The sequence below is a fragment of the Carcharodon carcharias genome, chromosome 23, assembly GCF_017639515.1.
Source record: "Carcharodon carcharias isolate sCarCar2 chromosome 23, sCarCar2.pri, whole genome shotgun sequence".
Lineage (NCBI taxonomy): Eukaryota > Metazoa > Chordata > Chondrichthyes > Lamniformes > Lamnidae > Carcharodon > Carcharodon carcharias.
Genome location: NC_054489.1, coordinates 1,102,788 through 1,121,082, shown reverse-complemented (window position 1 = coordinate 1,121,082; position 18,295 = coordinate 1,102,788). Strand labels below are relative to the sequence as shown.

Genomic DNA, 18,295 nt, shown 5'->3' with positions numbered 1-18,295 from the left:
TTCAACCCAGCTGTAAACTTGGAGAGATTTACCTGAGAATTGAAACAATGGGCTGGATTTTCATCTTCAATGGAAAATTCCTGGCTCGGCCTGCCCACCTTGGGAGAAAGTGCCAGCAAACACAGGGTTTTCACTGAAGGGTAGCAGATGGAGTCAAGCTAGCCAACTCATGAAAAAATTCAGAGGCAGCCACAGGGGCTGCTGGGTGCAGTGGCGGGCTGTTTAAAAGGCTCGCCTTGGTGCCGTGGAATTTCATCCCGGTTATAATAAAACAGAATGGCCCTCCAGCCCTCACCACCTCCCCCATGCTCCACCCATGCCACCTAATGACACCTTATTCCCCCACCACCCCATGCCAAGGTATGTCCCCCGCCCCCCCAACACCCCTCCTGGGTTCAGGCATTTTAATTACTCTATTGGATTTCTGAGCTCTCAGCCCAGCTGACAGCCCAGAAATCCATTAGCCTGTTGAAATACCTGAGCCCTAGGAAAAACATTTCTTGATTGACAGCTTGGATCTTCGATCTATGCTGTCAATTTCACAATGGGCAGGATTTTCTGCCCCCACCCAGAATCATCTGGCCCAGTGAAAAGTGAATGAACTTTTGGCTGGGTTGCTGAACTTCCTGCGGGGCTGGAAAATCCCAGCCAGTGTTTATTTGCAGTTTCAGTTATTGATACTTTAAAGGGTCTGGATGATTGACACTTTTATTGGGCTGTAGTAAAATGGAAAGTTATCACATGACATTTTTAAAGCTTTTTTAACATATCCATGTCACAATGGAGCTCATTGTTACAATACAGTATATAGTGAGTGAATGGGCATGGAAGTGCTGTAGCTTGACGTGAGGGGCATGAGGTTCTATAGAGGTGGGTGGGGGTTGTACCTTAGCATGGTGGGCATGAGGGGCCATAGGAGATGTTTGGGGCATACCTTGGCATGGGGAGGGTATGAGGAGGACCTTTCGAACTTACCTTTCAAAAGCTTCCCTCATGCAGGCCGTGGTTCATGATACCTTTGTGCTGCATTTAAATAAGTATGTTGGGACAAACCAGGATGTGAAACCTTAGCCATATATGATGTAGATGTGGAAAAAGCCTCTCCCATAAAACAGCATCCTTATCACTTGGGTCCAGAGAAACAGGCTCAGGTGAAAGCAGAAATCCAATACATGTTGGAAAATCATTGAACGCAGCCAGAGTAGCTGGAGCTTCCCAGTAATGTTAGTCCCTAAACCAGATGGTTCAACCAGATTCTGCATAGACTACAGGAAAGTCAATGCAGTAACAAAAGCAAATTCCCACCCAATTCCTTGCTTGGAAGACTGTTAACAAAGTTGGCAGTGTCATGTTTCTTAGCAAAATAGATTTGTTAAAGGGATATGGGCATATTCCAATAACACCCCGAGGTAAAGAAATATCTGCCTTTGTCACACCAGACGGTCTTTTCCAATGTCAAATGATGCCATTCGGACTTAAAAAAAACTCCAGCAACCTATCAGAGACAAATGAACCAAGCGGTAGCCAATGTTCCTAACTGTGTGGTTTATCTTGATGATGTACTGATATATAGTGACACTTGGAAGGACCACTTAAAACAATTAGTTCTGTTTAGAAAACTACAGTCAGCTGATTTAGTAATAAACCTTGCCAAAAGTGAGTTTGCGAAAGTGCGGGTAACATACCTAGGGCATATAGCAGGGCAAGGACAAGTGCTGCCAAGAACAGCAAAAGTACAGGCATTGGGAAAGTGCCAAGCTTCTTTTGAAAGGCTGAAAGAAATTTTGATCAATGATTCAATGTGGGCTGCTCCAAATTTCAATAAACCCTTCAAAGTAGCAACTGATGCTGATGATCTGGGGGTAGGTTCAGTCCTGTTGCAAGAAGACAAATTGGGAATTGAAAGGGCAGTGGGATAGTTTCCAAAAAGCTAAATTGAGACCAAAACAGTGTAAGAGGAACCCCTGAGCTTGCTATTAGCTCTTAAACATTTTGACATGTATGTCCGCCATGGATACAGTGAGACTCTCGTATATACTGATCACAACCGCCTAGCTTTTTTGGAAGAATTTAAAAATCAGAATGCTAGACTATTTCAATGGAATTTATTATTACAGCCTTACCGCTTAAAGATTATTCACTTTGAAAGGAAAAAAAATGTAATTACCGATGCTTTGTCTAGAATTTAACTTTGCTTATTTGAAATATCGAGAGTACAGGGCAAATATGTTCCCGAAAAGACAAAGGGGGAACCAAGTCCAGAGAACCCTGGATGTCAAGGGACATAAAGGTTAGGATTAAGGAAAAAAGAGAAGCTTATGGCAGATACCAAGGGCTCAATACTGCAAAGTCCCTAGAGGAGTATAAAAAGTGCGGGGAGGAGCTTAAAAAGGAAATTAGGAAAGCTGAGAGAGTGCATGGGAAAGCATTGGTGGTTAGAATAAAGAAAAACCCAAAGGGGTTTTTTGAATATATAAAGAACAAGAAAATAACCAGGGAAAAGAGTTGGGCCAATTAGGGACCATTGTGGTAATCTGTGTGTAGACCCGGAAGACGTGGGTACAGTCATCAACGAATACTTTGCGTCGGCCTTTACAATGGAAAAGGACGATGCAGGTATAGATATTAGAGGAAATTAGCATAGAGAGAGGGGAGGTACTAGCCTTGCGGGTTTAGCGGCCTTAAAAGTGGACAAATCCGCAGGCCGGGATGAGATGTATCCCGGGCTGTTGAGGGAGGAAAGCAAAGAGATATCAGGGGCCCTGGCAGTATTTTTCAAATCCTCTCTGGCCAGAGGTGAGGTGCCAGAGGACTGGAGAACTGCTAATGTTGCCCCATCACTAAAAAAGGGAGAAGGGATAGACCAGGAAATTACAGGCCAGTCAGTCTTACCTTGGTGGTGGGAAGTTACTAGAAAGAATTCTGAGGGGCAGAATATATCTGCACTTGGAGAGACACAGATTAATCAGGGATAATCAGCATGGATTTGTTTAGAGAAGGTCGTGTTTGACAAATTTGATCGAATTTTTTGAGAAGATAACCAGGGGTGCTGATGAGGGTAATGCATTTGATGTGGTCTACGTGGACTTTAGCAAGGCTTTTGATAAGGTCCCTCATGGCAGACTGGTCAAGAAATTAAGAGCCCATGGGATCCAAGGCAAAGTGGCACGTTGGATCCAAAATTGGCTGAGAGGCAGGAAGCAGAGGGCGATGGTAGCGGGATGTTTCTGTGACTGGAAGTCTGTTTCCAGTGGAGTTCCACAGGGCTCGGTGCTGGGACCCTTGCTGTTCGTGGTGTACATAAATGATTTGGACTTAAATGTAGGGGGTATGATCAAGAGGTTCGTGGATGACATGAAAATTGGTAGGGTGGTAAATAATGAGGAGGATAGCTGTAAACTGCAGGAGGATATCAATGGATTGGTCAGTGGCAAATGGAATTCAACCCAGAAAAGTGTGAGGTAATGAATTTGGGGAGGGCTAACAAGGCAAGGGACTAAACTATGAATGGTAGGACCCTGGAAAGTACTGAAGATCAGAGGGATCTTGGTGTGCATATCCATAGAAGGTAGCAGGGCAAGGAGATAGGTGGTTAAGAAGGCATATGAGATACTTGCCTTTATTAGCCAAGACATAGAATACAAGAACAGGGAGGTTATACTGGAACTGTATAAAACGCTGGTTAGGGCACAACTGGAGTACTGCCTGCAGTTCTGGTCACCACATTAGAGGAAGGATGTGATTGCACTGGAGAGGGTGCAGAGGCAATTTACCAGAATGCTGCCTGGGCTGGAGAGTCTGAGCTATGCGGAAAGATTGGATAGGCTGGGGTTGTTTTCCTTAGAGCAGCGAAGATTGAGAGGGGACCTGATAGAGGTGTATAAGATTATGAGTGGCATAGATAGGGTGGATAGGAAAGCACTTTTTACATAAGTAGAGGGGTCAATAACCAGGGAGCATAGATTTAAGGTAAGAGTTAGAAGGCTATGAGGGGAATTGAGGAGAAATTTTTTCATCCACAGAGTTGGGGGAGTCTGGAACTCTCTGTCTGAAACGGTGGTTGAGTCAGAAACTAGTAACATTTAAGAAGTTTTTAGATATTCGCTTACGTTACCGTAGCCTCCAGGGCTATGGGCCAAGCACTAGAAAATGGGATTAGTGTAGTCAGATCTTTGCTGACTGGCACAGACATAATGGGCTGAATGGCATCCTTCTGTGCTGTAAACGTCTCTGAGTCTATGAGATAATAGGCATGGTAGTGCAGCAGGTAAAGAAAGAAAAGGTGGATCTAGAGGAGGTGTCAATGGCAACATCAAGAATCATTACCAACAGCTGCTATCCGCTAAATGTGAGCAGTGTCTATAATCCGAAATGTTATAAAGTGCCCAGTCAAAAAATTAGACTTTGTTCATTGAGCTTCATTAAAACAATGTAGGAGGCCAAGGACAAAGAGGAGGACTTGGGCAGAGAATTAAAATAACAAAGAACAAGAAGCTTAGGCCACACTTGAGGATTCGATGGAGGTAAAATAATTGTCCAACCTGCGGTTGGTCTGCCCTGTGTAGAGAAGACTATATAGTGACCAGCAATACAGTTTACTAAATCAAAAAATATGCAAGTAAATTGCTGTTTCACCTGGAAGGAGTGTTTGGAATCCTGATCAGTGGGAAGGGAGGAGATAAAAAGCCAAGTGAGGCATCTTCTGCACTTGCACTTGCACAGGAAGGTGCCATGGAATGGGTAGGCCGATGGGTATGGTGGCAATGAGTAATTGAAGAGTGAACCAGTGTGTCATGCAGGAGAAGTCCCTTTGAAATGCTGAAAGAGGAGGGGAGGGGAAGATATGTTTGGTCGTGAAATCACACTGGAGGTGGCGGAAATTGAAGAAGGTGATCAGTGGTATGTGGAAGCTGGTGGGGTGGAACGTGAGGACAACAGAAACCCTATCATGACTCTTGGATGGAGAGGAAGGGGTGAGAACAGAAATGGGCCGGTCAAGTGTCATGTCAAACACAGTCGGGAAGAGCCCCCGGTTAAGGATGAAGGAAACCTATTGGAAACGCTGGTATTGAAAGTGGCATTGTCAGAACAGATGCAACGGTGATCATGAAATTCGGAGACTGGAATAGAGTCCTTCCATGAAGAGGGATGGGAGAAATTGTAACCAAGATAGCTGTGGGAGTCAGTGGACTTACAGTAAATATTGGTCAGTATCCTAACCCCAGAAATGGTGATAGAGAAGTTGAGGAAGGGAAAGAGTCAGTACTGGGCCAGGTGAATATTAACCTAACCATTTCTTTTCTGTTGTACATTTGCAGATCCAAAAGGCATGGCAGCTCCTTCAAAAGCGTAGGCTTCTCTGTTGACATCTTAAGAGTCCAAGGATCTCTCTGTTTTGTTGATTTAATAGTTTAGAAGAATTCAACATTTTACAGAAGAATGTTAATTAGACTAAATGCCCTGATTCGAAATATGCTCATATTTGTGTACATTGTACAGAATATAATTGCATCACAGGTATAACAATGACATTTCAATTTGATATGTTGCTAATGATCTCAAGGCACTTTGTAATTCCAAAAATCTGTCTTTCTATTCTTGAGTATTTCTGAAACAATACATGTTGTCGAAGATTTTCGTCTTGCACTCATCAGAACAATTCACAAGAATACCAAATGTAAAGGGAACCACAATTTATACTTCATGAGAAGAGAGTGCTGATTGGTTGGCAAGTGGACTGCAATTGGTAGAGGTGTTGCCATGGATAATGCGTCAGTTAACTGATGACTGATAGTTAACTGACAAGCAAACAGAAAGAATAGGTATACATATTGCACCTGTTTCAACTAAACAAAATAGGCAGTGGCCATTCTCTGGTTCATTCCCCAGGGCAATGCCTTGACAAATCAGAGTCAACCTGCTTGGTTTGAATTTAAACACAGCTTGGCAGTTAACTGTCAGTCATCAGTTAACTGGTGCATTTACATTGGCAATGCCTCCACCAGTTACTGTCCACTTGTCAACCAATTGGCACTCTCTTCTCATGAAGTATAAATTGTGGTTCCCTTTACATTTGGTATTGTTGCGAATTGTCCTAATGAGTGCAAGATGAAAAGCTTCGACAACTTATTTTTTTCAGCAATACTCAAGTTCTGTACTACCAAATTTCTTTACATTCTCTTAAACCCCGCTGATGAAGTTGGGTATAGATACTTATCCACATTTTCATAACACAAGGAATAGGCACAAGGGCAGGCCATTTGGCCTTTCAAACCTGTTCTGCCATTCAATAAGATCATGGGTGATCTACCTCAATTTCACTATCCCTTGATTTGATCCAAAAATATGTCCATCTCTGTCTTGGATAAACTGACAATTGAGTATCCACAATTCCACCCCACCCCGGGATACAGAATTACAAAGATTCACAATTCTTTGAGTGAACAAATTTCTCATTGCAGTGCTGAATGGCTGACCCCTAGTTCTGGACTTACAAGTAAAACCTCTTCCCAGCATCTACCCTGTTAAGCTCCTTAAGAAATATATATGTTTCAATGAGATCATCTCTCAGTGGGCCAAAGGGCCTTTTTCTGTGCTGTAGACTTCTATGACTCTGACTTATTTGCTAAACTCTGGGAATATAGATTTAGTCTATTAAGACTCTCCTTATAGGACAATCCCCAGGAATCAGTCTTGTGAACCCTTGTAGTACTCCCCTTAAGGCAAGTGTATCGTTTCTTGGGTAAGAAGACCAAAATTATATACAGTACTCTTGATGTCATGTCACCAAGGCCCTAATAGAAGATTATTACTTTTTTATTCATACTCTGATCCTAAGTCCCCTCTAAGCTATGTGGCACAGACAGGTCCATCAAGTGCTGCTGACTTGATTATTAACGTCACTCAACATAGCATAGCTTGCCCTTCTCCCACCCACTGCTTCCTTTCCGAATGCACCTGGTCGCCTCCTTTCCCACCATGCCATTGTTGCCTATCCTCCCAGTCGCCACTTTTCTCCTGTTCATCGCCTCTTCCCCTTCCGACCCTCCCGCCACAGCAAATGGGGAGGGTCAGGGAATCAAGAGAGGTGGCCCATGGAAGGGTTTGGGAAGGAAGTGGTGAGTAGGAGGGTTGAGGAGGGAAGCAGTGAGACGAGAGAGGTGGTGAGCTGAAGGTGGGAAGCAGCAAGCAGGACATAAGTTATTAATTTATGCTAAGTTGTTAAGACTTGGTAATTTCAATTATAAAGAAATTGTAATTATTTTCATGCATCAATACAAATAAAATATTTTGTTAGCAAGTTTTATGCTTCAGCACTGAAACTTTTACAACATTATTTTTCTTTTTACTTGATTTCACATCAAATTTACACCTTAAGCAGTGCACCTTGTTTACTATCCCTCCTTTTAATATTGTTTCTAACATGCCTATGGTAACATTTTATTTCTACTGGTGGCGCAAGTCCTCACATTACCTTGATACTGGTGCTCATACCAAAATTCATTTCATACGTGGATGGAAAAATTTAGAGGGAACATTGCTTTGATCCTTTTGTGATAAAGGTGGGCATATAATTTGTTTTCCCAATTTCCTTGCTGTACTTGCATGTCAGCTTTCTGTGATTCATGTATATGAACACCCAGGTCTCTGAGTACATTTCTTTCACCATTTAAAAAGTATTCTGTTTTCTTCTTACATAAGTGAATAACCTCACATATTCCATATGCCAACTTCTTCCCTACTCGCTTATCCAGCCATCTTACTTTCCAACTTTTGTATCGTCAGTAAACAATATGCACCGTCCCATCATCTAACTCATTAATACGGACTGCAAATAGCTGAGACTTGAGCACTAATTGTTGCAGTACCCGACTAGTTGCAGCCTGTCAACCCAAAAATGACCTATTTATTCTTACTGTCTGTTTCTGGCCATTAACCAATCTTCAATCCATGCTAATATATTACACCCCATCTCATGAATCCCAATTTATGCAATAACCTCTTGTATGGTACCTTATGAAATACTTTTTGAAAATCCAAATATATTACATTTAGTGGTTTCTCCCTTATCTATCTGCTCATTATAACCACAAAGTGCTTAGCAAATTTGTCAAACACAAATCCCCTTTCATAAATCTGTTGACTCTGCTAGGCATATTTTGGTTTTCAAAGTGCCCTGACAATCTACCCCTGAATGGATTCTAGCATTTTCCGGATGACTAACTGGATTATAGTTCTGTTTTCACTCTTCCCTCCTTTCTTGAATAGCAGGGTTACGTTTACTTCCTTCCAACCCATGGTGACCATCTAGAATCTGTAGAATTCGAGACCAATGCATCCACTACCTGTAGAGCCACCTCTTTTTAAAATTCTAGGATGTGGGCTGTCAGATCCAGGGGATTCATCTGCTTTTAGTCCTATTGATTTCTGCAATACTATTTCTTTACTAATAGCAATTTCTTTTAAACTCCTCATTCTCAGTAGATCCTTGGGTTCCCCACTATTTGTAATTGTTTTTAATCTACCTTTAAAACAGATTCAAAGTATTATTTTAATGTCTTTTGCCAATTCTTTATTTCCCATTATAAATTCTCCTGTAATAATATAAAAGCAAAATAGTGCAGATGCTGGAAATCTGAAACAAAAACAGAAAATGCTGGAAAAACTCAGCAGATCTGACAGCATCTGTGGAGAGAGAAACAGAGTTAACGTTTTGAGTCCATATGACCCTTCTGACATAAATTCTCCTGTGTTTGTCTATAAGGAACCCATGTTTGTTTTCATTAACTTGTCTTTTTACATATCAACAGAAGCTTTTTAATGTCTCTTGCAAGTTTACATTTATATTGTTTCCTCTGTCAATTGTTTGTTTATCCTTTTCTGAATTCTAAAATCCTCAGGCTTGCTACTCTTTTTGACACAATTATAACCTCTTCCTTCAATCCAATTCTATCTTTCAACTTGTCCAATAAGCAGTTGGATCAATTATCCAGTGGGTTTTTTTATCCCTTAAGGCAATGCATATTTGTTGCAAATTAGTGTGTATTTGTTTAAATGTTTGCCACTAGTCTACTTTGACCAGCTTGCCCCTTATATTTATATTGTTTGCTTTATTCAAGTTTAAGACTCTAATTTTGGACTTGACTAAATCACTCTCAAACCCAATACAAAGTTCTAAAATATGGTCATTTTTCCCCAGAGGCTCCTTTACTAGAAGTTTATTGCCATAGATGATGGCATAAAAGTCAACTATTGAAGCCTACAAAATCCCTTCCAATAATGAGGGTCAACTTAGACTCTGACTATAAAATGTGAACTGCCAATGTGGGTTGGCGCCATTTTGAAATGTGAATAAAATGTCAATGGTAATTCTTATAAATTAATGTGGCATGGTTTATTAAATGAATTAATTCTACAATGTTAACTTTAACCACAATCATAACATTTTAAAACTTGTCGAATTCATTGTCTTCGGCATCTAATGCAAAGAGTTCATCAAATTATTTGTGAGGTGCTTTGGCATGATCATAAAGACACCACTCTTGATTTTGGTTTCATAATCATCCCTCCACAATAAATCATCTTCCACACCATCCATTGAATTGGATATTCCATATTTTTTGAACAATTTGATGATGCTTTGTGGACAAATAGCATCCCACAATATGATAGCAAAACCACACAAAACATGGTGGAGTGTTTTTTCTCTGTCAGCCATCTACCAATTCCAATCGGCATGCAAATGGTTCGTTGAGGGACACATCCAAAGGTTAAACTGTGAATGTTAGACCCTGTGGTACAACTACAACGTGGGTGTTATTTCTTCGCAGGCACCTCTTCATCGGTTATATGGAATCTGAACGTGTGTCATGAATTGCTTTAATCACAGAAAATGGTTCACCTTCAAGGACTAAAGATATTCTGGAAGAATTTGGGTTTTAAAAGACACTGGGTAAATGCAGGACTCTGATTGCTATTCCTGGGAAAAGCATCCTTTTCCAAGAAAGGGTAATTGAGCACTTGGGAGGAAAAAAAGCTGGAAACCTTTAAACCCTTGCTATGACCGGTCCCCAGATGAGGTCCCCCAATTTGTTAACTCCCCAAATGGAACCCCAATTTTATTATGCTCCTGGGTGAGGAGAAATGAGCTGGCTCCCCTTCTTTATTCAACCCCCTCGGTTTGTTGCACAAGGTTAATTTAAAAGGATCTCTTCCCCCTGGATACCTTTTCCTAGTCCAAATGTATTTATTTTTTTAGAAGGAGCCAATTTAACCAGGTCCTCTTGAGAAAGAGTAAATTTACTGTTTTTCTTGGGTTTTAGTAACTAATAAAACACAACACACATACATACAGATCAGAAATGAGAAGTTGAAGAGTCCAAATAAAAGATTTTTAAAAATATGATTCCGTCTTTGGCTTGTCCATAAAGTGTAGATGGAGGTACATTGTGGCTGTTAAGTTCAGTGATTCTGGTAGAGCTGACTTTGGCAGTTTCGCAGTTGGTTTGGACGCACTTGGTTCTGCAGGGTAGCTGATGAGGCTGTCCTATTTCTTCCTTCCAGCCAACAGAGAGTGAGAGAGAGACTTTGCCTGCAACTGCATGGGTGACCAAGATAAAAGCAAAATACTGCAGATGCTGAAGAGGGGTCATACGAACTCGAAACGTTAACTCTGTTTCCCTCTCCACAGATGCTGCTAGACCTACTGAGCTTTTCCAGCATTTTCTGTTTTTGTTGCAGGGGTGGCTGGTTGTTCGACTTGTGCTGTCATTCTCACAGCAGACACTACACTGCTCTGCAGCTAGCTTTTAACCTGTATTTTTCCTGTGTATTCCAGGAGAGGAAATAGTCATCTTGCATTCATATCAAAACTACTTACACATTCTGAGATATAAATCAACACTCCATTTAAGGCAATAGATTTTAGATTTAAACAGAACCAGCAAGTTAACACAATACCCACTTGACAGTGGAATTCCAAATGGCTTTTCCCCAATTTCAGTTTGTTATATAGCAGACTTAAACACAAATGCTGGAGGCTTCATTAAGGCTATTTCACACACTCCTGTTGGGTCGTACATGGCCTTCCACATAGCCTCTCATTCTCCTTAATATATGTTTCTCTCTTTTTAAATATGTAAATTCTATTGTTCCATATGTCTTTGAAACTGTATCTTCTTCATAGTATAAAAACTTTCATGTTGCCAAGATTGTCAGTAACCTTTGGGAAAAATAAACACATTCCTTAGCCTTGCTTATCTGGCTAGTTGTAAATAGACTAGGATCCCTTTGAAATTCAAATCTCTTCATTTATCTAAAAATGCTAATTCCCATCACACCTTACATGCTAAGCTAGTGCCCATGTTTACTCTTTAGCATGTCAAGCACCTAGCTTCTTTTGATGATTTCAAACTTGCAGTCTACTTGATGACAAAATGTAATTAAATCTCACACAGACCCAATTATACTTACCGCATAAACCTACTTCACAAAAACTAGAAAAATATTATGAAAATTGTCATACTTTCATCACACCTCCATGCTTATGACAAAATGAACCATCATCATTTTAAAAGATGGCTTCATTTTCTTAACCCATCTTTCACTACCTACTATACTTATCTATATACCCAAACTATAACACTACCAGATGCATGCATTAACATAACAATGTATATACAAATCCTTTGTATCAACAGAGGTCACTTCAGTCTAGTGTCCAGGTTTTAAATGTCCAATTTTCCTTTGAGCTTTAAACTCTTGACAATGCATCTACAATTAGATTTTCTCGACCAACCACATGTATAATATGTAAATTAAATAGTTGCATAATAAACTCCATCTGAACAGCCTTGCATTTTGGTCTCAAAATCTGTCCAGAATTTTTAAAGGATTGTGGTCTGTATAAACAATTGTTTCTGATGAATTATTTGCAACATAAAATTCTGAATGCTGCAGCGCTAACACAGGACCCAGCATCTCCTTTTCAATCATTGAATATTTTCTGGTATGCATTCACCTTTGTGAAAAATACCCTATCGGTTTTTCAATTCCAGTTTCACCTTCTTGCAACAGTGCCTACATCACTTGCGTCAACATCCATCTCAAATTGTTTGGCATAATTGCCAAAACTGTTGTCATAGTCAATACAGTTTTTAAACTGTCAAATGCCTTCTGACAGTCCAGTGTCCATTGAAACTTTTTAATAGTTCAATGAATGGAGCAACAACTACACTGATAAAAATTTGGTACAAGTTTCTGGTAAAACCCACTCATACGCAGAAATCTCAAACTCCTCATTTTGTTGTAGGCATGGGGAAATCCACGGTGGCTTTGACTTTCACATCTTTCAGAGCCACCTTACCATGTCCAATGCTATGCGCTAGATATGTAACTTGCACTTTTACAAACTGACTTTTAGTCACATTCATCATCAAATTAGCTTCTTGCAGTCGATTAAATAATCCTTCCAGATGTTGTAAATGCTCCTCCCACGTTTGACTGAAAACTTTCAAGTCATCAATATAAATAGCAAATTGCTCATTCCCCCAATTACTTTGTCAGTCTTTGAAATGTTGCTGGTGTATTTTTCATACTAAATGGCTTAACTTTAAACTGATATAGTCCATCTGGTGACACAAAAGCCGATATCTCCTTTGCTCTCTCCGATAACGTGTACTTACCAATATCCTCTCAGCAAGTCAATCTTGGTGATAAACTTTGATTGTCCCACTTTCTTAATGCAATATTCCACTTTTGTCACTGCATTCACCTTTCGCCAGTCCACACAGTCTATATGTTCCATCTGGTTTCGGTACCAGTACAACATGCAAACTCCAGTTACACTCGATGTCATTTTGAAGCATGAATTCAATTTCTTTCTGTACTTGTGACAACTTTGCTACACTTAATCTACAAGGATGTTGCTTTTTTGAAAATGAATCTCCTACACACATATCATGTGTAGCCAAATTTGTCCTCCCCAGCTTATTCCCACAAAGAGCTTTGTGTGACTGCAATAGCTTCTCGAAATCAATTTGACAATTGTCTGGAATATTACATTTACATTTTAATTATCCCCTCGTTATCCAATTTGTTTCAAGGAAAATAAATTTCAGAATCCTTCATTTCTATCTCTTTCCCCTTTTCTACCACCACTAATACCTCCTTTTGTTCCTCTTCCCTGTCAAAGACTTTTTAAACATATTTACATGACGCACCCTCTGCTTCTTTCTTCTGTCTGGAGTATTTATTAAATAATTCATTTCACTTAGCTTCTTTTCAATCCTGTAACGCCCACTAAATCTTGCCTTTAATGAGTCACACAATACTGCTAACAGAACTAACTTTTTCCCCAGCAACAAAACTACGACCTGTACCTTTCCTGCCTGCTTTCATTTTCATCACCTACTGTGATACCCTTAAATGTTCCCTAGCTAACTCAGATGCTCTGTTCAATCTCTCTCTGAAGTTTGATACATAATCCAGGAGAGTAGTTTCCGAATTTTGACCCATCAATTTCTCATGAATCAATTTCAGTGGTCTCCTTACCTCATGACCATAGACTAATGCAAAAGGACGAAATCCAGTCAATGCATTAGGAGCATCCCTAATAGCAAATAACAAGAATGGAATTCCCCAATCCCAATCCTGTGGATAGTCTTCATCAGAGTTTTTAAAGTTTGACGCCATCTTTCCAAAGTCCCTTGTGATTCAAGATGGTAAACTGTTGGCTTAAACTGTTTTATCCCAAAACTGTTCCTTACTTCCTTAACCAGCTGTGACATGAAATTTGAACCCTGGTCTGATTGTATTTCTTTTGGAAAACCATATCTTGCAAAACATTTAGTCAACTCTTCCACAATTCTCTTTGCTGTAATATTTCACAAAGCTATCACTTTGGGGAACCAAGTGGACGCATCCATTATTGTCAGCAAGTACTGATTTCCACTTTTAGTCTTAGGAGCCGTCCTACACAAACAATCATGCTTGAATTGGAATTTAAAAAGCCGGCTTAATCACTGCTTGTGGTTTCCCTATCACCTCAAATGTGGGACATGTTCTACAGAAGTTGACTACTTCTTTATGTAATTGAGGCCAATAAAAATGTTTTTGTATTTTCACCGATGTCTTTCTAATTCCTAAATTTTGTTCTATTAGAATTTCATGAGCTACTCTTAGTATCTCATTTCTATATCCAGATGGTATAACAGTCTGATGCACCTCTATCCATTTTTGATCTGCTGAAACTTGATATGGCTGTTACTTCCTCATTAACACATTACCCTTAAGGTAATGACATTCTGGAATGCATTCAGCTTCTGTTTCTGAGTAAGCTGTCTGATATAACTGCTTTATTCATAGATCCTTTTGTTGTAACTCTTTCGAGTACAAACCTGTTTCCATCTGTTTCAGATGAAGTTACATTGTTTCATAGTTTGCGATTGTGAGATTTGAACTCTTGATCTTGGGGTTACAAACCCAGTACCGTAACCACTTGGCTATTTAGGCTAAGCCATCCTTTTGTTGAAAGCCCTACCAACTGCCTTGAGCTAAACAATTAAGCTTCATTTTCTTCCATTCTCTGTTCCTGAACAATCTTATCAAATATACTATCAGCTAATTGAACATCAACACCTTTTCCCTGCCTTTTAACTTCCTCTTCTTCCGGTTTCAACCTGTGAGCTTGTGATCTTGTTACTATACAATCTGGAAACAATCAGGATGCTCTTTCTGCAACACCTCTGTTGAATGCAGCCTCCACAGGCTACTCAACTACCATTGACATCACCCACATCTGTGCCACAGCTTTATCATTACCTGAAATAAATGGGCAATTTTTCCACTACTCCAACAATCACCCCACCTGTTTTTCACTCAGTCTTTAAATTTATCTTCCACAATGGATAGGTTTAGCATCCCCACGAACCCCACTTATTATCACCTGTTCCTGCAATACTCCCTCTGATTAACAAATATCACTATCCCATAATATTAAGGATTGACCAACCCCTGTATCTCTTAAAATTTTAATATCTTTACCTGCTCCAATTTGTACGCATGGAAAGACTTCTCCTTCACATACAAAATCTTTAAACATTTCTGCAACCTGCTCTTTGGAACTCCCTTGAGTAAATTGTGAACATATTCCCACTTCTTTACCTATCACTGATTCTTCCTGCTTTACCTGTACTCAAACTACTAGTTTTTCCTGTGCCTGGACCTCAGAACCCACAGTGCTTTTACTTCCAGAACTTTTCTGCATTCCAATTATTGTAACAGGTTTTCCCTGTAACTTCCAACACATTGTCTGTGTATGCCCAACTTTATTACAGTGAAAACACCTCCATTTTTGTGTGTCACTTCTACCCTCAGCACTTTCCTTTTAGTCTGAGAAAAAAACTTTCTGGGAATTTCCAATTACTTTCCTGACCACCTACTTTCCTTTCATTTTCCCACTTTCTATCCTTCTCTGATTTAAAAGGGTGATGAAAAAAGTTTAGATCTCATCTCATGATTATAACTCATAAACATCAGCTATCTCTGCTGCTTGTCTTACCATTTGAATCCTCTGTTCCTCTACATGAGTTCTCACTACCGAAGGAATTGAATTTTTAATTTCTTCCAAAATAATTATTTCTCTAAGAACTGCATATGTTGTTTCTACCTTTAATGCCTGTATCCACTGTCAAAATTGCTTTTTATTTTAGTTTCTCAAACTCAATATAAGTTTGCCCTGGCTGTTTCCTTATATTCCCAAATTTTTGCCTGTATGCCTCAGGAACCAATTTATATGCACTCAAAGTAGCCTTTTTTTACTGCAGCATAATCCACTGACACTTCTTCTGACAGTGAAGCATAAACCACATGAGCTCTACCCACTAACTTAGACTGTAAAAGTAATGTCCAGTTTTCTTGTGGCTATTTCATCTGCTTAGCTATTTTCTCAAATGAAATAAAGAATGCCTCTACATCCCTTTCATCAAACTTCGGAAGAGTTTTCACAAATTTAAACATCCACCCACCACCCCCCCCCCCCCCACCCCGGCCCTGCCCTGGGTTTTAGGTTGAAGGCTTTCTTTTCATCATTATCTTCTTGAGCATCTGAGGTGTCTTTTTTAAAGTCCAGCTTTCTAAGCCAGTATTATCTTTCTCTTTTCTTCTCTCTCTCTCTTTCCTCCATCGCTAACTATTCCCTCTGGAGCTCGTGTTTTCACATTTCCATTTCTCTTTGAAATTCTCTTTCTTTCTCTTTTTCTGCCCTTTTTCTGTTGCCTCTAGTTCAAGTTTTTTCATTTCCATTGCTTGTTCATATTCAAGCAACTTTATTTGTAACTGAAGTCTCACTACCTCCAGCTGTGACTCATAAGTGTCAGGTATCACTTCAACTATGTTTGCTTTCTTTGCCCCTACTGGTAACCTCAACTGCAACTTATCTGCCAATTCTTTTAACTTACCCTTAGATACTTTTATTGACCCAATCTGAGTAATATCTTCTTCTTCTAAAGATGTTTTAGCCATGGATACAGCCATTTTTGCAGTCTCATCACTTTAAAATCCCTCACACCAACTCCTGAATTCAATGTGCTTCTTGTGCTCGTAGCCAAGATTTACCAACTCCAAACCAATCGAGGAATTTCAAATATCCCACAAAGAGCCTTTAAATATGACAGAGGATGTATGCCAGATGGACCAAATCCACAAGGAAAACTTGGCCATTCCATCACAAGTTTTGCAATTTGTATTTATTACAAGATGTGTGCACTGAATTCAGAAGCAATAAGTCCACCAAGACCTTTAGAGATTTTAAAAATTAAATTGAAATATTTATTAACAAAATATAAAAGATTTCAAGCACATACATAATATTACAATTACTCCTAAAATTCCTAATTCACCTGACCCCCAGTTATACTCCCTGTAAGGCAACAGTCCAGACTGGTTTCAGATTTAAAACAGAACCAGAAAGTTAACACAATACCCACTTGACAGTGGAATTCCAAATGGTTTTTCCCCAACTTATAGCAGACTTATGCACAAATGCTGGAGGCTTCATTAAGGCTATTTAACACACTTCTGTTAGATCTTACATAGCCTTTCATTCTCTTAAATCTATGTTTCCCTGTTTTTAATATGTAAATTATATTGTTCCATATGTCTTTGAAATTGTATCTTCCTCACAATATAAAAACATTCATGTTGCCAAGATTGTCAGTAACCTTGGGGAAAAATAAACAATCCTTAGCTTTGTTTATTTGGCTAGCTGCAAACAGACTAAGATCCCTTTGAAATGCAAATCTCTTCATTTATCTAAAAATACTAATTCCCTTCACACCTTACATGCTAAGCCAGCATCCATGTTTACTCATTAGCATGTCAAGCATCTAGCTTATTTTGATGATTTCAAACTTGCAGTCTACTTGACTACAAATGTAATTAAATCACACACAGACCCAACTAACTCCAGACCCACAGCGATGTGGCTGACCCTTAAATGCCCCCTGAACAAGGACAGTTAGGAATGGGCAATAAATACTGGCCTAGGCAGTGACGCCCACATCCAATGAATGAATTAAAAAAAACTTACCCCCATAAAAGTACTTCACAATAAACCAGAAAAATATTATAGAAATTACTATACTTTCATCACAGTAAGTAAAACATGCATTTGTGGGGTGAAAAATTGAGGCTGACTACTAATACAAGCATAGCATCTGAAAAGGGGATTGACTTATACGGCGAGTATATGCAAAAACATGATCTTTGGGGCCTAAAAATTGGGTTATATGCCACGATATACTGTAATTACTCCCATCTCATTACACATTACTAGCTTTAAAATAGTCTTGTTACCTTGTTGGTTCCTTAAGATACTGGTCTAGGGCACCATCCTGAATGCATTCCATGAACTCAGCCTCCACACTATTAATACAATTTTTAATCAAATGATTTTTAAACGCTAATAAATGTTCAATGAATTTTCATTTAATTGTTCTTATTTAATTGAACTCTGCTTTTCTTTCTGGAAAATGGTACTTTATGAAATTTTACATGTTGCTGCTGAACTCAGAAGAAATATTAATTCTGGGACCAAGGGCTGCTGGATGAAGCTACTGAGTATTGGAGAATGGGAAAGAGATGGTGAATGGTGGAGAATGGTAATGGAGTGTGTCCACACAATTCTGCGTTTCATAATTATATAAAATTTTAAGAATTTGACTTATCCTTTATCAATAACTTTTGTTTTCCTTACTTAAGTTCTTTCCAGCATTTTCTGTTTTTGTCCCTAATTTGT

At 39.3% G+C, this 18,295-nt stretch overlaps 2 protein-coding genes across 7 annotated transcripts in view; one reads left to right on the top strand and one right to left on the bottom strand.

Annotated features, from left to right (window-relative positions):
* Positions 1-5,651, top strand: part of coasy (CoA synthase) — a 73,349-nt gene extending 67,698 nt beyond the window's left edge. For both annotated transcript variants that reach the window (XM_041173316.1, XM_041173317.1), the window contains exon 10: positions 5,319-5,651. In XM_041173316.1, the coding sequence (XP_041029250.1) occupies positions 5,319-5,366 (48 nt within the window). In that variant the 3' untranslated portion in view covers positions 5,367-5,651. The remainder of the gene's footprint in view (positions 1-5,318) is intronic.
* cntnap1 (contactin associated protein 1) overlaps positions 1-18,295 on the bottom strand; it is a 1,152,571-nt gene that overhangs the window by 377,889 nt on the left and 756,387 nt on the right. The window lies entirely within an intron of this gene.